We start from the raw sequence: 23,853 nt of genomic DNA on the forward strand, positions 1-23,853 counted from the left end.
AAACTCCTCGAACCATCTGAGGTTCCATTGAGTCGAAGAGAAAATTGTCGATGTCATTGATACCGAAAGAGTCTACATCCGTGTCGACAAAATCTTCAACACCTCAATTGTTGAAGCCCTCAACGCTGTCATCGACGCATGTGAGAAAATCTTCGAAAGAAGTTGAAAAAACTGAACATTATTTTCTTCCACTACCAAGAAAATAATTTGTTAAGTCCCTTTCTTTCATTTATGAGGAACATGATCTCTTATCTGATGATTCACAACCCTTTGGATTGCAATATGGGACACAAGGTGTTCCCGAGGCTCTCATATCAGGAGTCAAAGATGAAAGATCTATAGAAGACTCTACAAACTGCAAGTGGGATAGATACCTCTCCCAAAATTGAATTTGGAAGACCAGATCCCTCAGACCATGCTGATGGGTCATACAGACAATTAATGTCTAGAGTTATTTAATATCCGAGATGGAGTAGACCTGCACCACATTTTGAGCAGGATGATCTTACAGATATTTTAGATAAGGGACCCCATGTAGCCTTACAAAGGCGGGTAAATGACAACTGGGAGACGCTGGAATTGATTCCAGCGGTAAATAAAAAATTGACAAGCAAAAACAGAGCTTCAAGCAGTGATCCCTTTTACCTAAGCAAACCTCCTACTCCAGGAAGTCTGGCGGTACAGGCCGCCACATCCACATCTAAACAGACTGCATACCCAACAATTCCCCCCGACAGAGATGACAAATGCTATGATGCCATGGCAAAAAAGGTCTTCTTTGCTGTAAGTATGGCCCTTAAGTCGACAAATGCCATCCACTGGCTAAGTTAACGTTTACCCTATGGAAATGCATATCGATGGCGGCTGAACATATCCCTGAAGGGGACGAAAGACGTTTTTTAAAATATTGTTAAGGATGGGAACGTTGCCATGTGAGAATCCCTTCAGACTGGTCTCTATTCTGCGGACTGTATCAGCGAAGCTATGGCGGATAGCTTTGTAAGGCACAGATTTGCCTGGTTAAGAAAGTCTGGGTTTGCTCCGGATGTGCAATCGCGACTTCTTAACATGCCCTTTGACGGTACACATTTATCTGGCAGCAAGGCTGACGAGGGCCTGGAGAAGCTTCAGACCGCCAAGGCGGCAGCCAAATCCCTTGGTTTTGCAATCGGACAACCGCAAACTCGCCCCAGTGGAACAGTTTGGAGGGGCAGGTCCTTTCGCTATTACTCCTCAGCTGGAAGAGGGAAGGGACTGGCGAGTCAGAGGTCAGAGAAGATTCCCCCCGTGGTGGATGGGGAAGAGGTGCTAAGATGGCACAGGCTGCTTTACCCTCAGCCGCTGCATCATCTGCCTCAAAACCTCTCTGAGGCCTTAGTCCACAAAGCGCCAGTGTGAGGCAGACTCTTGCAGCATCTGCACAATTGGCAGGGTATTACTTCAGATGAATGGGCATTGGAAACAATAATGCCTTCCTTTTCAAAAAAAGCCTCGGGATCATCCACCGGGGAACAACTCTTTCAAGATTCCAGATCCGTTCCTTTTGCAGGACATTTTTACCCTGCTAAAGAAAGGTGCTATAGAACCAGTACCTGTAGCGGAGAGGATTACTTCCTAATCCCCAAGCAGGATAGAGGATTGAGACCCATCTTGGACTTTAGAGACTTGAACAAGGTTCCTCAGGAAGGACAAGTTCAAGATGATTACCCTTTCAGAGATCCTTCAGGCCTTCCGACTTCAGGATTGGATAGCATCATGGAACCTTCAGGATGCTTACTTTCATGTGTCAATCCATCACAAGCACAGAAGGTACCTGAGGTTCACAGTTGACGGTATCAGTTTTGAATTATGCCTTTTGGCCTGACCTCCGTCCCATGGGTTTTCACTAAGTTGATGGTGGTTGTGGCAGCGAGTCTCATGAGAAAGGGGTGAACCTGTAGGCCCTTTAAGTCTAGGTAGTGATATCTGGGATGGATGGGAATGCAGATCTTACTTGTACATCAATAATCAGATCGATTTAGGAAGTTGGCAAAACTTAAGCTGTTAAGTATCTAAAACAGGGAGTACAATGGACATCAACTGACGTTTGCTCGAGTCTCTCAAAGTTTCAAATGAAAAAACAGTTGTATAGTAAAACCTCATCGTCATTGATGTCATACTACGTGGCAAAATAAGGAAACCTACTGGGGGATGTGATAGGCTTAAGGGGAACATCTAAGTATACTTTCTATGGGGGACTGGACGGTGATTGGCTCTCTAAGGTTGGGTGGACAGCTATGCCCACACCTAGTGCAAGTCACCTTCAGTGTCTTAATAATACACATTTCATTGGCTTTCAGATTATAGGGCTCTTTGCTATGTGTCCCTCAATAATTGGAATATTCCACTCGCTAGAAGCACGCAAGCTGGTACCCCAGGTGCTGGTGGGTTGGACTTGACCATGCCTCCTCACCCAATTATCCCAACATCCATCATTCCTACTGTCTGCCATTCAATTAGTCTTTTGAACTCGGCTTTGCAAGTATCACTTGGCGTGAGAACAAAAGGGAGTTTGAGCAAGGCCTTATCTTCTGGTCTTGGTGTAGCTCACCCCAAGTATATTTTCAACTTGACCATGTGACAGGAGACCGTGTTTTTAGCTCCTTCTTTGCATTTAACACTATTAAATGAATAAAAGCTGGCACTTCCAGTGTTTCCATTACACCTTAACAGAAGCTCGTCTTGCTTCTCAGGTTCATTGGGCCTCATTCCGAGTATGGCGGTAAGGGATAGCGGCCACCGGTAACGAGACCGGTGGCGGTAATCCCTTACCGCCATACTCCGAGTTCCCTCTGCGCCCTCGCCCTTAACGCCTGCTTTGAGCAGGTGTTAAAGTCGAGGGCGCAAAGGGGCCTCCAAGCCAATAACGGTGACCGTAATGAACGGTCACCGTTATTTGCATCTTCCCCATTCCCATTGAGCCCTATGGGGGCTCATTTGGGAATGGGGAAGAGCCTTGGTGAATGGGGAATTACCGCCCCGCCAACCTTGGAATGGGGCGGTGATTCCGCCATCCACCAAGGCGCTGCCGGTCCGGCGTCAACCAAGGCGTTAATAGCGCCATTGGTTAGCGCCGTACTCGGAATGAGGCCCATTGTATCTTCTCGAATAGATAACCAGGTTCTTGGCGACTCCAACTCTTGACACTGGGCCAGACAACCTTTCTTGAATCTTCCTTCAGCATCGGCTGTTTTCTTCAACTACGCCACACTTACAGCCCTTCTGTTCATGGGGTCCTAGTTTGCTAAAATGCGTTGTGGAACATCCAGATTCTATACACACTTGTAAATATATTGGCGGCACCGCCTGCAGTGTATTCACTACGTGTAGCCAGCCTCATGATTATTTAGTCTACTTGCGTTTCAGCATCTGTACAATTATAAAACGGCTTGCATTTTCTTTCAATGCTCTCCACACGTGCAATCTTCACTTTGCTCACAAAATGTTGTCCAATTCTTCACTTCACCATCAGGTATTAAGGTCTATATACTCTCTTCTTCAGCATCTCTTCTGGGTGCGTCATTTCTGCTTCATGTGACTTCACCAGTCTTTTCTTTCACTCTTCTTCACACTTCTTCCGGAACTTCCTTCAGGAGACTGTCATTTTTCTGTGGGTACCTCCGGTAGAGGTACTTGGCTCCTCCTCTACACTCCCCCCTCTGGTTGATTCATCGACCACTCTCCCATCAGTCTTCACATCTCGACATCCTTGTCTGAACAAAGTGCTTCTTTGGAGTCCATATCTTCATTGCTCCTTTCAGAAATCCTGCTGATTTTATGTTCATCAAAACTCCAGATCATGGGACTACATTGTCCATTCGGGCTGCAGTAGATCCATCTTCCCACATACTTCTTGTGGTTCCTTGGGTACAGGAACTTCGTTCCCTCAGGTGCTAGAATACTGGCCTTTACATAGTCTCTAATTTCTTCATCTGTCAGCTCTTTGAGTCCAAACCCTGACTCGACATCGATCATGATCTTCTTTCCTACTGCTTTCTTTGCTCTCTTATTGCACTGTGTGATTATTATTCTGATCACACAGAATCCAAACATGATCATCAACAACAATGCTCTGAGGAACTTGAAGATGTTCCCCATCCATTGTGGAACCCATGAGAAGATTGATGCAAACTAGCTGTCTTCTACAATATCTTCTGTCTCATCTTCCATCTTGATGTGCAAGTTTGTCAGCATTGGTATGGCCTCTGTCAAGGTCCCATTCTCTTAATCGTGTGAAGGTACGAATGTGCAACATGATTCTCCAATTTTGGCACAAACCGTTCCATCCATAGCTGCAATCGTATCCAAGACATATCTATTCTGAAGAGTCATCAGTCTTACTGCTCTCAGCTCTTCTTTAGTAGCATTGAATACATTTTGGTAGTGTTGATCGTCTGCAGGAGCTCCCATCTGGTAATCTGTAACCATTTCGCATTCGCCATCATCTGGATTCCTGGCATGAAGATTGTCTTGAATACTGCTGAAGTCTGACTGAACAATTTGTGTTCATATGGAATAGCATCGAAAGCTTCTATCGATTTGGCTGAAAAGTAGTTCTCCCTCTCGGTCCGATTGAGAAATTCAACTGATCTCCTCTTTCTCTGATGAGTATATGCTTTTGGAAACTCTCCAATGTTCAGGTCACTTTTTAGAATCACCAATGCTGCAACATGGACAATCGCTATAGAACACAGCCCTCCCCAGTCCTTGGGCAGCTTTGTGTATGCTCTGGATCCACAGGCCCAGTAGTGGTCCCTTATCACTACTGTTCCATCCTTCATTCCTGGTACATCGAAGATTCGACTATGCTGCTGATTTTCTCCAACCTTTCTTGTGCCATTGTTTCTGAAGCATAGCTCTGTACTAGCCAGAGTCACTATCTGCAACGGTCCTCCTTTGTCATCGACCAATGTCCGCAACATTGTAAGCTTCGGCCAGAGGGGCTTGCATCCCTTCTTCACAATTTTGACTGGCTCATAGAGTCCTGTTAATGCCACAGCTCTGCATACAACTATGCCTTACTCCCAACCATCTGGAGAAAGTACTGTTCCTCTGATTTGCACCTGGCCTCTCTCCTTGCTTCTTTGTATTTCTTCATCATTCTTTCCTTGGCAATTGAGCTTCTTATTTATTTCCCTCTGATTCCTGCTCCCTTCATTCCAGGGTGGTCGTATCTTATCACATGATCTCTGGTGTGTTGTCTCTCTTGTCTTTAAATCTTGCACGTAATCATCTTCCTCTGGAGCTTTCCATTCAGTCAACCATACCAATGATGCTGTTCGACCCTGGTACTGACCGCTCACATGACAGAGAGCAAGGTGCGTTAGGCAATGAGCTGTCTGGACTACTATTTCTATAGCTATGAATATCTTAGAATTCCCCATAGCATAAGGTAGGAGAGCACAAACATAGCAACTCTCCTTAGAGGTTCTTTTTCCCACCTCTTTCATGTGCTGATACCACATGTTATTCCCCAAATTTGCTGTACTGTATAGATATTTATTTAACTCATAATCATCTTCGCTTGTGCTTCTCTTAGGTCTCCCTCTTGCAAGGAGAGTGCGTGCATAATGCTCATGTAGCACATCAATGAGGATCCTTCCTACAGTGGGAATCATAGGTCCCATGTGGTGTGGACTGCCTCTGGGTGTGGTCATGGGTGATGGGGGTCGGTGGGGGTCCCATGTGGTGTGGGCTGCCTGCGGGGTGTGGTCACAGGTGATGGCGGCTAATCATCTTCTCTTGTGCTTCTCTTAGGTCTCCCTCTTGAAAGGAGAGTGTGTGCATAATGCTCATGTAGCACATCAATGAGGATCCTTCCTACAGCGGGAATCATAGGTCCCATGTGGTGTGGGCTGCCTGCGGGGTGTGGTCACAGGTGATGGCAGCTGGGGGGGTCCCATGTGGTGTGGTCATGGGGGGGGGTCCCATGTGGTGTGGGGTGTGGTCACGGCTGATGGGGGGGGGGAGGTAGGGTCCCATGTGGTGTGGGCTGCCTGTGGGGTGTTTTTTCACAGTTGGGGCTGTGGGGGGGGGGTCCAATGTGGTGTGGGCTGCCTGCGGGGTGTAGCCACAGGTGATGGTGGGGGGGAGGGTGTTCCATGTGGTGTGAGCTGCCTGCCTGCGGGTTGTGGTCACAGGTGATGGGGGTTAGGGGAGTTCCATGTGGTGTGGGCTGCCTGCGGGGTGTGGTCACGGTGATGGGGGGGGGGTCCCATGTGGTGTGGACTGCCTCTGGGTGTGGTCATGGGTGATGGGGGCGGGGGATCCCATGTGGTGTGGGCTGCCTGCATTGGTCAGTTGTGGTTTTGCACAATAACTGTTGGTCAGAGCACAGTACCGGTTTTTCCGGGGGTACAGCCCACGGGGGTGTTCGGGAGCGTACATTCACTATGGGGCAGTGGAGCAGGCAATCAATGTATGCCTATTGTTCACAAAATATGTATTCTCTGTCCTATCTATTTGGATGATATGAGACCCTATGTCATCTTTTGACATGATCAACTGAGAATAGTTTAGGACTATTTTACAGGCACTGAAGATGCTTAATCTTCTCAATTTATTTCAGTTACTACATAGTGTCACATTGGCTGGTGTGGGTTTTAAGAATGAAGGGTAGGGCAGCAAAGCTAGTCATTGCCCGTACTTGGAAGGCGACTGATGGCCCAGTGTCTCAGATGTGGTGGGTTAGGGTCTGGAACATATCGGTGGCAGACAAAATCACGGCACTATGCGAGGGGCGTTACGCAAGGTATGTCTGTGTGGGCACCATTTATTGGCTTTGCTGAGAAATACCCGGCTATGGTTGCTAAACCCCAAGGTTGCAACAATTCTCTCCTCTGTGATCCTGCCCACCCCTGGAAGGTGGGAGGAAGCAGATGCAGCTAGGGGTTTGGTGGTGGGGTCAGCCGGACTTGGATGTACTTAATTCCTGCCTGTATTGCATTGTGTTCTAGTGAGCCTGGGTAGCCAGGGGCCGTTCCCCAAAAATGTCATATCGTACTGTATTTGAAGTTAAGATTGTTCCTGTACTCACAACATGTTAACTTAAATAAAAGTTGTTTGAAAAAGAATAAAGGGTTAGTATAGTAAAGCATTTGCTATCACTATAAGGGTGTTTGGGCTGTGGGCTCACGCTTCTTCTGCTTAACCTATATTCAACTCATTACATTAAGAGCTGGCTGCTGCATGGTTAAATGTTTTCATTGTAGGAGGGTGTGTAATTTCCTTTGCTCAGATGTGCCGTTAAGGTCTTGATCACAAGAAGCCCACATTGCCTACAATGCTTAATTGATAGGTATGTCACAAATTAAGCAGGCAAAGCCATACCTATGAATACATGGAAATTTAATGGCACCTTTCTGCTCAAATGGAGTGAGGCCTGTGAGAAATTGTATCTAAAAAGTAACTATCTCTAAGTGCAGTTCTTTGTGCACTGCAGGTGCATGAAGGAAAGCTTTAGCACCCTGTCTGCTGCCATAAAGTGTAAGTGGGATCTTCATATTGCAATGCTCTGTGAGCTAAAGAAGAAAAGGTAGAGCCCCTGAAAGACAATTAAGCACATTTCTTCTCGTGGAATACAAAGCCTCATACACCCAAGATCCTACCAATTGACCATTTGCCGATATGAAAAGACTATTCTACCGACCGAATATTTGGTGCTACTAAAGTTCAAGCTATTCAAAGTAGATGGAGAAATTGTCCAACCCGATTCTCTACTGCAACTTTCATGTCTCCTCCTAACCTATGTGACCATTTGGCAATCCTTGTTGATACTAAGATTTCCAGCATTGCAAACCACTAATCTCTCCCACCCACCCCTTTGCCCATCTGCTACATTCCCCAGATGTCCCCTCCCTCCCCCAAACCCCAAGCTCCAGCTTTCACCAAATGCTCACCTATAACACCTTACCAATTTTGGAACCTAATCACAGCACTACAAAACGCTCTGCCTTATCACTCCATCCCTTTCATCTGAATCTTTAAATTCGTTCAGTCTGAGATCTGCAGTCCTAGTCATGAACATCAACTGCTTTGTGATCACTGGAATGGTGCAAATTGCCCATTACAAAGCACTCATTACTTTGTTAAAAAAAAATGTCAACCCATCAGACTTCAGACTTGTCTAAACAAACGCCTTACCTTCCTAACTAAAATCCTGGAGCCCACCTCGACTGAACAAGTACAAGTCAGTATCCAGAGATAGTCTGCCCAAAAACACCATACCCACAAACAGTGGGAAAATGATAGTTTTATTTCCCATCGTTGTCTTGGCACCTCGTTTTCATGTAGTGATGACTTAATGTTGGTGAACTTTCAGTCTCTTCTTGTTTACCGTTCTGCTTTTCATGGACTCGCTGTACCTTTCAAATCACTTCTTGTTTGGGTTGCCTTTCTGTTCCCTCATTTCGCTCATATAGAGAAATGGGTAAAACCATGTTTGCAGAATGGGATGATTTTGGTTAGGGTAGTGGCAGGAGGATTATGAATGAGGAGACATGGGTTATTTTGGAAGCATGTGGATGAAAGTAGGGGGTGTTGTATACGTTTGCAGAGGGTGTCTCCCCATTTCAAAGACAAGGTGAAAAATGGGCAATGAGAACAAAGAATGCCCCAAGCTAAACTGGTTTAGTGCTGCAGTCCCACAGAGAATCAGACATCTTCTTATGTATGGTTTTATAGTTTAGGGGTTTCTTATGTTTAGCCTGCACTTCAGACGTTTTTGAGTGTTTGGACTTTTGCGCCTCATGAAAATGTGATGGTGTGAGGGAGTTTTGGGCTCAGCAGTTTAGGGAATCTATTCTTTGCAATTAATCAGGCAGTTTGTTAGTCTCTCTTCGATTTCAAAATCACTGCCAGTCCCGAGTGTGTCAAAACCATTGTACTGCTGAGTTTCTCTGCCACCTTTGACATTCAACCAGCAGACCCTGCTGGCTAACGCTAAGTTGGTGACTGCCATCAAGCCATTGCTGAAACTGCCTTGGATCTTCCCTTCACAATACGTTGCAAAGGATTGTGCTCTCCTAGTGTTGTCCAATGCTCTACCTTGCCTTATTTCTTCTTAAATCTCTATCCCTTGACCCACACGATCATTTCTTTTGTTTCTGTTATCTCATATATTACGAAGATAACAAAATCATCATGCATCTGGACAGTAGTTGTTGACTAGTGGAAAATGTGTCTATAAAATAAATACATGAATGTATGTGTACAAATTGGTTGAAGATGAACCCCTCCGAAGACTGAATTCCTTCTGATCATCGAAGACCCCAACCTCTGGCATGCACATCTGACCATCCTCCCTTGGCACCTGCCCCTCCCTTACCAAATCAGCAAGTGATCTTTCCTTTTTCATTAACAGAACCCTTTCACTTACCTTGAAAGTAAGCATAGTAATGAGCCTCTGCTGCTTCCATTTCAAAACACTTGTTGCATCGTTCTGTTTTTCCTAGGCACAATGTCGATCATAAACGCAATACATTCCTATTAATTTGATGGTAGCAGAGCGTCTACTTAAATGAGTGTGAAATTATGCAGCATGTTTCTCTCACTACTGCCTATTAAGGTCTTCTAGAACATCAATCACAAATCCACAAATCTGTTCCTGTTCAAGCCTAGCTGCATTATTTATTATTGGAATTGGCCTAAATAACAATGTTTTGACATTTTGATTTCACAAACCAAGTCGACCACTGTATTCTGCAGATGCACATCTACTCCGCATTTCCAAGTACAATAAAAATAACTTAAAGCAAATGCTTTCTCTGTTCTTGTAGAAAAACTATGGCCCTCTCTTCCACACACATTGCTTCATGAATCCACACACATTGAATTGGGCATACAGTGGTTTACAGATTTAAAATAAACTGATTGTGGTATGTTTGTAAATTGTCAAATATGTCTTTATGCAGTCATGAAGACTGGAATCAAATGCAGTCGCAAGAAGAAGAAGCAATAACTGAGGAGGATCTCGAACTTATAAAAGAGCGAGAGAGTGCAATACAGAAGTTGGAGGTATGAACTTAATCATGCATCCGCCGTTATACAAATGTCAAAACATGGTGCAAAAGTTCTATGCTAGCAGCATCCCTATAATTTGTGAATGCCAGTTCTCCACATTCAAATAGCGCGCCATTTTTTTAAGTAAGTAATTATTCGCAATTGGCTGGTAGATTGTACGCATTTTGTGGCCTGTATCAAGAAATCGACTCTTAAGCAAAAGTGATGTTTTATGACATTATGTAAATGCATTAAAATGTGCCAGTATGTAATTGTTGACCAGGAATTCAGAGTGATTGTAGTACTACTTACAGTGGAGGTTAGTGTTAAAGGTCAGGTTGTAAATTGATCATAACTTACTTTCCTCTTGCATATTTGTATTTAGCACTGCAATTGTAACTTTAGTAAACAAATTAGTGTAATGTAAATTCATATTTTGTATAAAATAATGCACTCTTGCGTTTGCCGAATTCTGCTGTTTTTAGCTGAATCCCCTCTACCAAATCTGCCAGTCTTCTGTCTTTGATACATTCGACATTTGCATTTGTACCATAATCCAGAAACGTTGATGTGAAACCTGTGAGCTTCAGGCTGACACTGAATAATTTGTGACAGGAATTTATAGAAAGGTGTATATTTTAATGACGGACATGCTAAATAATGCTGCCTGCAACTCTGTCCAATCTGCAACAGCCATAGTCCATCATGAATCACTTCATTCTAAGTGTCAACACTACAAAACAGGCACTCAAGAATCTCTTCCAAGTGGCCTTAAAGTGAACTGAAGCAGCCTGTTTAGCCTTGACTAATCTGCTGAAGATAATTCTCCCAGACACCTGAATAATGCATGTTTAAGACATATACAAACAGCCTCAGCCCAATGAGCAACAAACTGTGATGCATCCGCAAACCTATGATGGAATCTCAGAAAACTGAAATGCATGCCCATTTGACTCTTTGAAAACACTTCCACTATCATTCTGCTGGCTGTTGCCATGTCAATGGCAGAGATTCCAACAGAATGTCTGTTGAAAGCCTTGATCTCTATGCCTACCAAAATCATGATCCATTTGAACAGAGAAGACTTTCACTGCTTTCGTAAGGTGTTGCGAAACATGTCAAAAAGTATCTCTCTTTGAGGGCTGTAATTAAAGCAGTCATAGCTACACAAATGGTCCTGCACCCAATAGGGGAAAAGCTGCAAGGAAGAAAAACTGTCCTTTGACAGTAAATAGCTCCTTCTTCTCTAGAAACCACAGTAGCATTGTTAAATTAAGGTATATTTCTCAATGATGCAATGCTTTAAAATTTTAAATTTCCAAACTCTTTTGAGCACTGCTTGTTGTATGACAAAGGTTGCTAACTGTGAATTAGATTTTATCACAAAAAAAGCATAAGGATTGGGATGGAAGTAACTATTCCTAACCATATGACTCATCGAATCCCTAAGAGTAGTGAGGAGGTTCATGAAGATTTGAGAATACAGGAAGTTGGATGCCTTAACCTAGATATAGTTCGGGCTGCACCTCTAAATCCTCGATCAAAAACAGACTCCAGAGACCAGGGGTGATGGCTGCTTGAGCCGTCATCTCCCTCTCCAGGCAGCGAGAAATGGCGGATTGTTAAATCCCATGGCAGTCTAAATACACGTGCTGGACCCCGATCCTGTGGAGCACAGCATGGTTGAATGGTGGAAGAAATCGTGCCCTCATTCGCTGTGAACGTGGCCTGAATCGGAGCGTTGCAGGGATCCTGAAACAGGAAGCAAAAAACATGTCGGGGGCAGTTTAAATGTCGCAGAAACTCCTGACCCACCGAAGCCCAGTGGGAGAAGAAGACCCTCTACTGTGACAGCAGATGGAAGAGCCTCCGGCCAGCCGATATTGGGAGAGTGCAGGGCCGACTTCAAGAGCACGCATATGCAGAGACCTGGCTCGTTGGCAGAAAGCCGGAAAGAAATTGAGGGACGGACTCTGCGACCGTTAAGCAAAGCATGCATTAGCCCAAGCCCCGTCTCAATAAATATAACCCATCCATCCTCACGGGCAGCGCAGAAAGCACATATGAAGGAATATTTTCAAAGAAAGAGGGGAGGACACTGAAGGTGCAACATCGAGCCGGTAGAAAAGGCTCCCAATCGCTCAGCTACGTGCCATCCCCCGCCGGGCCACATAAGACTGCACCCACAAGCCCGCAAAGTTTTTGAGTAACTCGGAGAGCTTAGAAAAGAGCTACTTAACAGAGGACAACGCACTGCACTGGTATAGTTATCATTGCCTGGCAGACACAGTGAGCAACACATCCATGTTATCTTCAGATCACAGGATACCCTAGAGAAAGGCTGGCAACACTGCTGCATGGAATAATCCACTACCAACAGTAAGGAGGCTGCAGATACAAAAAACGTTAATGGTGCATTGCGCGTCCACAGGAGGCACTGTGATCAGTGAACCTCCCCGGAAGCGTAATAGTGTTTCAGTGGGGATGAAAAGGGTGCATTGGTCATAGAAACCCCTGTTTGTTCACAAGAGTGGAGTAAGCAATTAGAGCGGAGCACTTTTAGTGTGACAATCACAGACGTCATCAATCATTCAAGTGAAGACAAACCCTTATGCTTGCTCGCGCCCTGGATCTGCCAAAGGCCCTCAAGTTACGCAAATTCCAATATGACTCAGCAGCTATGGAGCAGGAGCAAGGGCTGAGCTTGCCAAAAATATCGGGTGATGACGGTGACAGCTCAACTAAGGCAGACATTCGGATCCTCCTAGGAGAAATTCGATCAGTAAAATCCGGCCTGACTGAGAAAGTCACTGACTTGCAGACTAGAATCATCAAAGTAGAAGACTGGATCAAGGCCTTGGAGAACAACCAATAGTTAGGTGACCTTGCCGCGATGAACAGTGAAACCAGGTTCCTGGATTTAGAACAAAGAGAGAGGAACGTTGAATTGAAGCTGGACGACCTAGAGTAATGAGAACAAAGATCAAATATACGCATAATGGGCCTAAGCAAAAGACGGGGAGAAACCCCAATCTCATTGGAGAGTCGAGTAAAGGCCCTGGTGATATTGTTCGACTCCACGGACGCACCGAACTTCGAATTCGATAGGATAAACAGAGTCGGAGGCCCAGCGAATTGCCCAAGATTGCTAAATGTCATTATTTTAGACAAAAACAGGATATTTTGCAGAAGGCGAGAGAGAAAGAACCTATTGACTTTGAAGGATTCGGCATTAGAATATTTCAAGACCTGTCTGCAAAGACTGGAGAGGGGTTATCTGTACTCCTGCCCTCTATATGGCAGAGTAGAAGCACAGGGCACCCCAGCCAAGATTCTCTATTGTTGGTAACAATGGACAAGCAACCAATGCTTAGCTCTGAGGTGGTGATGCGGGCTGGTTCTTAAGTACAGTGTAGTCCCGAAGCCTCCACAAAGGAATGTCCACACACTATCTTAGTGATAACACCATTTTCTTTAAATATAAATAAGGTTCAGAAAATATACACAATCAATAACACACTTTGTGCTTTGGCAATACTAATATGATAAATATGTACAATGTCTGTGTGGTACCACAGTTAACTCTTGACTCCTTTAAAATGCACCAACTGCTGACAGTTTCAATGGCATACAAATCAAATAGTAAAGTGCATCAACAATAGTCATAGGAAGGAAGACAAGTTGGGTTAAACAAATGGCAGAATACTTTGTCCCTACCCCGGACATAGTTCTGTGTGAGGATCCCCCCCCCAACCTGGGCAACCGTAGATAAAATGTATCAACAAGCCCAGTCCATATATGATTAACTTAGTCTTGTTTCCTGTTAAAATGTTCTACTACCCCAATGTACCTGAGTTTAGCAGAGTTCTTCGATGGTTCGTCGACGGATCCCTCTTGAGTGGACTCACTTTAAGGCAGGAGCCACAGGTCGTCGAGATTTCTCGAAGAAACGGTGAACACTGTTGTTGAGGCCGCAGAATTGACCTTTGCAATGCTCCTCGATGATCGGTCGTGGACGTCCTGCGAAGATGAGGCGTGCGGTGCACCTCGATGACAAGAGTTTGTTGCCGCAAAGAGTACTTGATGAAGAATGTGGGCCCAGCAAGGGTGTCGGATCGTCGGCGTTTGACATCGGCAGTCGGGACTCGACCACGGCTGGGTTTCGGATCTTCGTCAGCATCTTTGTGGGCATTCAGCGGCAGGCAGCCAATCAGGCCCACAGTGCATTCAGGCCATTCTTCTCCTTCCAGACACTCACAACAAGGAATGTGGATTGGTGCAAACACCCAGCCTTTTCAGCACACCACACTGCATTCAGTCCCGTTTCGGGCAGCGCTGTCTCATTGTGTCCGACACTAGAAACCAGGCACCCATAACATGAAATGTATATTGGTCCCACACTCCATTCATCTAGGGTGTACCCACAACACACATTCACTGGGAAGGCTCCAGCCAGTCTTGCCTGGACTTCACCACAATGTCATATACATATATGGAACTTCCACTCAACAGCCAGTCAGGGGAAGGGACAGAGTCCGGGCTTCCCAGGACTTTGGGAAAACAAGGTAACGGGCAATAGAAAGCAAGAGGCCACAGGGGCCATTTTGTCTCCTATCAGGAACCAACAGATTCTAATGGCAGGGCGTGGGTATCCCAAAATAGAGGATACTCTGAGCACCTGTCAAATTCAGCATGGAGCTGCCACCAGTCCATACCCTGCTCTGTGGGCCACAAACAGGTGCCCAAAACATACACTAGGAGTACAGGTTTGTACCCCCACCCATGGGTGCCATAAGGGTATCCCAAGGGTCTGTTCACCACAACCAAAAGGAAGAGCTGCACTACCAGGAGTCCCTCATGGACTCCTGTGCAGAAAACAACACAGAACACACATGATAAAGGAATACAGTACAAGGACAGGGAGTGCCTGTCCCTCCAATGCATTTCCAGCATTAGTCGCCCCCCCACCCCAGACTGAGGTTAGGGTGGTTTAATCTCCCACGAGATTGACACCCTCATCCAGACGGTCAACATACCTTCTGGAAAGGCCATCTGCGTTATCATGGTCGATGCTCAATGGTGAAGTCTAGCCCTTGTAGGTTAATGGCCCACCTGAGCAGTTTCGAGTTTCACCCTTCATCTGCATAAGCCATTTGAGGGGTTTATGGTCTGTTTGGACCTTGAAGGTAGACCCAGTAAGGTAGGCCCTAAAACGCCTAAGGCTCCAAACTATGCTGAAACATGCCTTTTCAACAGTAGCCCACTTAAGTTTGCTACCCTTGAGTTGCCTACTGATGAATATGATAGGCTGTTCTCTCCCTTTGTCATCTAACCGGGACAAGACAGCTCCAATTACGGTGTTGCAGGCATCAGTCTGAACGATAAAGGGTTTGCTGTAATCAGGCGCACACAACACAGGTGCCGTACACAGAGACGTTCCTTCAAAACAGTAAAGGCCCTCTGACAATCTTCTGTCCAATTAACCTTCCTCGGTTGCTTGGGCGAAGTCAGAGCTGTCAGAGGCGCAGCTAGGGCTCCATAGTCTGCCATGAAGTTGCAGCAATACCCAGTGAGGCCCAAAAAAGCTCTCACCTGGGTTTGAGTAGTGGGAGTCTCCCAGTCATGTACATCCCGAAACCTAACTGGGGAGAGGTTGGATTCGACCCCCTTCTACCTCATGACCCCACGATAAGTGACTTTTCCCTGAGCTATCTGGCACTTGGTGGCCTTGATGGTGAGGTTAGCCCTTTTCAAGGCCTGCAACACCTTATCCAAATGAGTCAAATGCTTTTCCCAGGTGGAACTGTAGACAACAATGTCGTCTAGGTAGGCCACACAAAAGACCTCCAGTCCACTGAGCGCATGGTTGACTAATCTTTGGAATGTGGCAGGTGCATTTTTCCACCCAAAAGGCATGACTCTAAACTGATAGAGCCCCTCGGGTGTTGAGAACGCAGTATGTTCCTTGGCATGGTCCGTCAGCTATTTGCCAAAAGCCTGAGGTAAGGTCAAAGGTGCTCACAAATTTGGCAGCACCTATGTTATCCACAAGCTCATCAGCCCTGGGCAATGGGTGCGCGTCAGTTTTGGTGGCAGCATTGACCCCTCTGTAGCCCACACAGAACCGCCAATCCCCGGTACCTGCCTGGGAACTTGCCTTCGGGACAAGGACCACTGGACTGGACCAGAGACGGGATGAGGGTTCAATAACACCTAGATCCAACATCTTGGCGACCTCAACCTGGATGTGATTCTTCACGGTATCGGACATCCAATAGTACCTGCTTTTGACAGGTACACACTGTCACCAGTGTCAATTTCGTGCCTGCACCACGGGGTGAGGCCTGGTGTCAGCGAGAAAAGAGGGGCATACTCCTGCAGCAAAGTCCTGCAGTCCCTCTGCTGCTCTGATGTCAGATCTGGAGAGAGATGCACTCTCTCCACTGAGCAATCCTGAGGGTTGCTATGCAACAAATCAGGAAGGGGCTCTCTCCCATCCTCATCTTGCTCTGAAGCTAGCAGAAGACCTGAGACTACCTCTCGCCTATGGACAGGCTTTCGCCTGTTGACTTGGAATACCTGAGGACTACCCCAGGGACTCCCATGTGAACCAGATAGTTGACTTCACCCAACTTGGCGATTATCCTGAAGAGTCCAGTCCATTTTTTTTTATAACACACTAAACAATACAATAACTGGGACTTCCATATTCTGGTCCAACAAGGTAACATTACAAACTATGTTCTTCCGTCCTGCTCCCTCCCGCCCCCCCAACTTGAGCCTTAATGTCTGTATCATCAGCCTGTACATCCTCAGGCGGGTCTATTGTCCTCATCTCATCCGTATCATCATCAATGTGATCGGGCTTGGGAGGGCCCACCATGGTGGCCACCAGTTGCCTCCATTCGATAAGGGGTCCTACCTCTTCCTCACCACCCCTGCTGATCGCATCGAACCAAACAGCCGTTTCAGCCTCGGCCCACTTCAAGAGGTCAGCCCACCACAACTCCATCCTGGGCCTGTGAGCTGCCTTCCAGCACATTGCAATCCTCCTTTTGGCCAGGATGTGTGCCAGGTCCTTCATCTTGCTAATGTGCCTCAGATGACGTGGTCTACGAAAGCCTCCTAGCATGCATGCCCAGGCCGACTCACCGCCAGCGTAATGCCTTTTTCCGCCAGGCGTGTCTTTAGTTCAGACCAAAATTGCCCACCTCCAAACAAGCCCAGAACATATGTAACATCCCGGCTTCCTCCTCCCCACACCTGGGGCATCTCTGAATCATCTTGCCCCGAATTTAGCAATCTTACTGGGGGTCAAATATGCCCTATGTGTAACGTATAATTGGATCTGTTGGAGCGTCACATTTCGGGGCACTTTCTTAAGATATCTTTGGGCTCTATCCCATAACCCATCCGACATAGGCTCTCCCACCTCTTCTTCCCAGAGCTCTCTCAAAAGGGACAATCCCTTCCCCACCTTTGGACCCCAGTAGCTCATATATGCGAGATATCTCATGCCCACCCTCCGAAATGTCATATATCATCTCCATGGTGGCATCCGGTTGTTCCGTGAGCACCACCGCTGGCCATTTTTTCCGCACTGCTTAACAATCCTGGTGTAGGTTATATGCTGCCCTCTGTGCACCCCGGTGTCCTCCACCAATTTCTAGAATTCTAGCAGCTCTCCTTCTTGCCATATGTCTCCCAGAGTGGCCTGGCCCATTGGTTCCCAGTATCTACGGAACCCTTGTATCAATTGGGGAACCTCTCTACATAGCACCGCCAGCTGCACCTGCATAGAAAACGGAGCCGGGTATCCCGCCAACTGCCATGCTCTGTGCCAAACCTCCCAGCCAAGCACCAACAGCCGCGCCATCACTAGTACCTTAGGCTTGGACAGCCACACCACCTTTCTAAGGAAGTAGGGAGCCGGTCCCATGGCCAACAGCCTGAATTCCTCTGTTTCTTCCTCAGACAGCCACCTAGCCACATATTGCAATTGTCCCGCTAGATAGTATACCTGAAAATTCGGCAGGTTTATTCCCCGCCCCCTGTCGCATGATGAATTCTGGGATTTCCAAAGAGCCACCCTATTTCTGGAGTTATGCCATATAAAGCCCCTGCACAAGCTGTGGAGACCGGCGAAGAAGCGCCTAGGGATCACATGCGGAATATTTACGAAGAAATGTAACAGTCTGGGTAGGACCACCATCTTGATTAGAACCGCTCTCCCCATCATGGCCAGGGGCAGTTTGGACCAGAAGCCCATGCTATTTTTGATACCTTCCACTGCCTTCACTGTATTTTGTTTGTTCTTCTAATGTCGTATGGTATATGTCGATTCCGAGATACCGGAGCGACTCAGTTCACCAGGGTATTGGCAATACCAGCAAACTCCCCAGTGGGACATGTCTGTATCTCCTGAGGGGGAACATGCTAGATTTCTTGGGGTTTACCGCTATGCCGGAAAGGGCGGCATAACGTTCCTTCACCTCCAGGATGTATTGTGTATTCTCTTCTGGGAAGCGCAGATACAAAAGCATGTCGTCAGCATATAATGAAATGAGATGCGGACCACCCATGGTGCATATCCCCTTTTCCCCGTATTGTTATCTAAGACAGACAGCCAATGGCTCTAGTGCCAATATATACAACATGGGCGACCAGGGGCAGCCCTGTCTGGTGCCCCTGCTAAATTGCCATTTATCTGAGATCATGGCACCCGTTTTAACTCAAGCAATTGGGGAGCTGTATACCATTTTAACCCACCTAAGGTACCCGGGACCCATTCCATAGGCTTCTAAAGCCGCCAACAGCCAGGGCCACCTTACTGAGTCAAAAGCCTTGACCGCGTCAAGCAAAACGATCGCCAGCTCACCCAGATCCTCCTCTGTCTGATCAATAATGTGATGCAGTCTCCTGTGGTTATTAGATTCCTACCAGGGACGTAACCTGTCTGGTCAGAATGTATCAGTTTGCCAACGACGCGCTTAAGCCTGTTAGCCAGCACTGCCGTAAGGATTTTGCTATCCTGGTTGAGCATCGATAGGGGTCTTTATGACCCACAGTCTGTGCTTGGCTTGCCTGGCTTTAAAAGCGGAATGATCACTGCCTCCCGTAGGGACTCTGGCAATCTGCCCTGCTCATACGCCTCATTAAACATTGCCAGCAATGGGGGAAGCAGCTCTTGTTTGTAGGTTTTGTAAAATTCATTCGGTAGCCCATCTGACCCCGGAGCCTTACAAGTGGGCAGGTGACGAATCACTAACTCAAGCTCTTCTATTGTGATAGGGGCATCCAGGTCTGCCCGTTCTAAGTCGTCTAAGGTGGGTAGGCCTATGTCTCCCAGCGTGTCCCGGATTTCCTGGTCTCCAGCTTCGCCTGGGTCCTCGTAGAGCCCTTTGTAGTATCCCAGGATCCGACCTCCCTCCCCTCTAATTTCCCAGACCGCGGGCCTTGGTGCCTCGCTCTTATATAGCCAGGCCAACAACCTTCCAGGTTTATCTCCCCCCGCATGCTGGCTCTCCACATATTTCTTATAGTTTAATTTACATAACCTGTCCCAATGTTCACAACTAGCTAGTTGAAGCTGTCTCATCCTGACCCTGTCCTCCCTAGAAGTGCCTCCCCTACGCATAATGTTTTCCAGCTCCTCTTCCATTCCCCGCAGCTCTTGTTCTATGCCCCCCTGGAGCCCTCTGGATTTCGACACACCCCCCCCCCGCACCACCACCTTAAATGCCTCCCACACAGTTCCCATAGATCGAACACTGCCAGTATTGATCTCAAAATACTCTGTGATCTCCTCCCGTAAATCCTCCCGGAAAACCGAATCCTGCAGAGCCTCGGCTCTGAGCTTCCATGTCGGGATCCGCGCTCTAAGGGGTTGGTGTTGCCACTCCAGGACCAAAGGGGAGTGGTTCCAGAGCACCCTGGCCTTATATTCCACGCCTCTCATCCCACTTACCAGATCGGCAGCGACTAACACGTAGTCCAGTCTCGTGTACAGATCATGTGGTGCAGCATAGTGTGAGTATTGCCTATCTGTTGGGTGCAACTGCCTCCAAACATCCACTAGATCAAAGTCTCTCACGAGGGCCTGTCACACCTTTGCGGCCGGGCTGGGTTTGTCTAGCTTGCTGTCTGATCTGTCCACCCTGGGATCCAGTACACAATTAAAGTCTCCACCCCATAGGATCCCGCCACCCAGTAGAGGGCTAATTTTGCCGTACAGGGTCCGGAAGTAGGCCGCTGTATCTTGGTTGGGGGCATATAAGTTTACGATACTCACTTCCTGGTTTTCTAGCATCCCTTTCACAACAATCAATCTGCCTTCTGGGTCCCCTATGGACTGAAGCAACTGGAATGGTACATGGGGTGCTATCCAGGTGATAACTCCTCTTGAGTATGTGGCACCCGCAACGCTCCCCCTCCACTTACCCTTGACCACCTCCAGCTTCTCCCTGGTAAAATGGGTCTCCTGCAACAAAGCTATGTCAACCCTCATCCTTTTCAAGTACATCATAACTTTATTGCGCTTCAAGTAACTATTGAGGCCCCTAACGTTCCAGGTGACCACTCTAAGGCACCCTGCCGCCATAAATGCGCTAACCTACTCTCCCCCTCCACCCTCCCTCCCGCCTGATAAGGTTCCCATATTGGCTCGTCACCCACCTGCCCCCACCAAACTCCCCCCCCTCCTTTCCCCAACAACAAACCCCCACACACCACCCTTCCCCTTCCCCCACATCCCCCAACCACAACAAATGCCCAGCTCCATCCCTGGATCTCAGGCGACCCCGCTTCTGGTACTGTCTCGGAGCCGAGGACAGAAACCCAGCAGAGTGTCACCGGACTACCGGTAACCTAACTAAACTACTCTAAATGTGGGTATAAGGACTAGCTCTGCGAGGCTCCCTAACTAGGTTAAAAGTCACAGTGCCACGTATCATATCCCAAACCAACCTGATCATGCCAGCCCATGAGCTACATCTATTGCAAAGGTCATGTCCCACAGTCTTAAGCTGCGGCAACCATTAGTGCCCCGGTCATAGATTACTTATCTTCTCCTTCTCCCATCTGGATGCCCGTCTCCTGGGGGCAGTTCTGTGTGTCGAGCCACCCCATAGCTTCTTCCGGGGTCTCAAAAAACAAGGTTCTGTTTTTATGGAACACCTTCAGCTTCGCCGGGTAAAGCAGCATGTACTTGTAGCCTGCTTCACGCAGTCTTCTTTTTACAGTCCCAATTGTACCAACAGGGTATAATCTGGGTATGCAGTTATATTTGCTGTTCCTCTTTGTATTGTTCCACCCTTACGGAAGTGTTCCAGGATTCTTTCCCCGTCCCGATAGTTCAGGATCTTGGCGATCACCGGCCTAGTGCGGGTGCCTGGCGGCGGCCTCCTCATTAGAGCCCTGTGCGCCCTTTCCACCGCGAACCCCTGGGACAAGACTCCTCCTGTTATCTCCTGTAGCAGCATAGATTCAATGAACTCTGTAGGGTTGGATCCCTCGGCCCCCTCAGGCAAGCCAACAATGCGGATGTTATTCCTTCGGGCACGTCCCTCCGTCCTGCATTCTTGGTTACCCACCTGTTGCACTAGGGCGTGCAGGTCTGCTTTATGTGTTGCACAGTCTGCTGTGTTCGGGCCCACCTCTTTCTCCAGGTTCTCTGCGCACTGCCAGCGACCTGACATCTTGTCGGAAAAAGGTTATTTTCCTCCTGCACTGCCCCGACCTTCAGTTCCAGTGCTGCTTTCAATTCAGTCATAGCCAGATCCAGATTGGTCTCCCAGGCCACTTTCATATCTGCGATCGCCGCAAGGACCTCCTGATTGGTGCCCATGGTGACTGCGCTCCCAGCGGGGGTTTTATCCTTGCTTCTGGCTCCGGCGGTGTTCTGGTGTGCTCTTCCAGCATGGGCTGCTTGCTCTTCATTCTTAGTGGTTTGCTGGACATGTTGTCGTGCCAAAGAGTTGTGGGCGAGCCTCCCCTCTCTCCAGCCCCAATGGGATGAAACTGCTGTTGGCACCTGAGCCCAGGCGGGCCGCGCTGGGGGTATCCGGGAGCCAATTATTAGCCACCCGAGTGGATTGTGCCCTCCCACGTATCAAATCACGTACGGAGTGTCGCTTCCCTTGTTAGTGTGATTAAGATTCGGGCACCTCCCGCTTGGGTGGCACCACCAATCGTGTGCCTGGTGTTTTCTGGGCGCTCTCAGGCGTGTGTACCTGAACGCCTGGCCGCTGGTTGTTCTGTGTAGTGGGGTCCGGCTCGGGTCGTCAGCTTTGCTAAGCTTCATTCCATTGTGCTTATGTCTCTATGGCGTGGCGCTGGTGTTTGCTTTTCGCTCCTGCACGAGCGCGCCTCTTCTGTCCGTAGCTAATGTCCTGCCAGGTGTTTGCGCCCGTGCCTGCTCTCGGTCACGTCCGAGGCCCGTTGGTTCATGCATTCCTGGCACACTTTCCCATGCAGACTGCGCAGTTGGTGGGACGGACTCAACTTGGCCTCTCAGCAGCCACCCACATTCAGTCATATCCACAGAACAATAGGTGAGCCAGTGCCACTCCCACTTTGGACCGCGCTTCACCAGCAGGGGAGGTCAATTGCACCCACACACCCGAGCCGGGTCGTTTCTTAATCCTTATTATGGCCACCATTCACTGTTAAGGGTTAATGCACAGTGCACTACACATGGAGCTGCCGGGTCAGGAACTACCAGCAACGCCGTATCCAAGCACTTCTACCAGTTTATGGGCAGCTGTCATGCACAGGGCTGCCGAGTGGCCCCAGTCGGCCTTCCAGTAGGCTCACCATATCGCCTCAATTTATGCCGCTATATATCTATTGTGCCTGTTCCCGACATCACAAATGTTCAAGTGACCTGAAACGGGGCCGCTCTGCGTGTGTGTTAATCTTTCAGTCCCGGGGATCAGAGATTCACAGTCTTGTCCATGCGCTCCCTGGATGTCGCATGGTCCGCAGTCCGTTCCGTTTCGCTCCTCCGGTTCTTGCAATGATCGCTCTGTGCAACGATGGGCTGTATTACACCAGAGCTTTTCCGATGTTGTGCATCCACTTATGTTAAAAGCACTGGCACCTCTGTTGTTGACTGGCTCCCTCCAAACTCAGCAGCTCGCCGAGAGAAATGTCACTAGATACAAATGTATGTCTATTGTGCAATTACACGGTTAGCCTCCAAGACCAGGAGCGTTTAGAAACGCTCCGCTCGCTTCAACTTGTTGTGCCGGTGCAACAAAGTTTCCCGGTCCGGGCCCGGATCCTCCGTGCGTCCGCTGTGTTGCTCACCAGTTCGCTGTAAAGGCACCCCCAGTCCGCGCTCTGCTGTACTAGCCTCCGGTCCCTCAGGAGGTCTGTATGCAGTCCGATCTACGATGCGGATGCGGTCTCTCCTCACTGCCGGCGGCCCACTCTGTCAGCGCGACATTCCATGCCCAGCATTTTCTTTATGCGTTTCCTGGGTAGTTCAGTGTTCGGGCTCACTGTCCGGCAGAGACGGTCCCGAATCCCTTTGTTCTATAGCGGCCGCCATTTTCTACTTCCCAGCACTCCATTGTCGGCAGACTTCGACTGCAAAGCCACGCTCTGTCTACTTATGCGTGAGAGTATCACACACACTTTCCTCCGCTCCAGGTATAAAAATGTCCATTTATATGCAGGCTTAGTCAGGATGATGTACGGATCAGCGGGAGCCCCAGAGACAACGCGTCCTCCTACATGGCTACCTAGCCACGCCCCCCAGTCCACTTTAGTACCAACGCTTGAGGCTTGGTAGGCTCCATCACAAGGATCTCC

General features: G+C 48.0%; 1 protein-coding gene across 1 annotated transcript in view; it reads left to right on the forward strand.

The window, feature by feature from the left end:
* The window catches only part of STX12 (syntaxin 12), a 727,233-nt gene that overhangs the window by 464,612 nt on the left and 238,768 nt on the right, over positions 1 to 23,853 (forward strand). The window contains exon 6 of the mRNA XM_069623056.1: positions 9,951 to 10,053. Within this exon, the coding sequence (XP_069479157.1) occupies positions 9,951 to 10,053 (103 nt within the window). The remainder of the gene's footprint in view (positions 1 to 9,950; positions 10,054 to 23,853) is intronic.

Source organism: Ambystoma mexicanum, chromosome 11 (genome assembly GCF_040938575.1).
Source record: "Ambystoma mexicanum isolate Mex_15411 chromosome 11, UKY_AmexF1_1, whole genome shotgun sequence".
In the NCBI taxonomy this organism is placed as follows: domain Eukaryota; kingdom Metazoa; phylum Chordata; class Amphibia; order Caudata; family Ambystomatidae; genus Ambystoma; species Ambystoma mexicanum.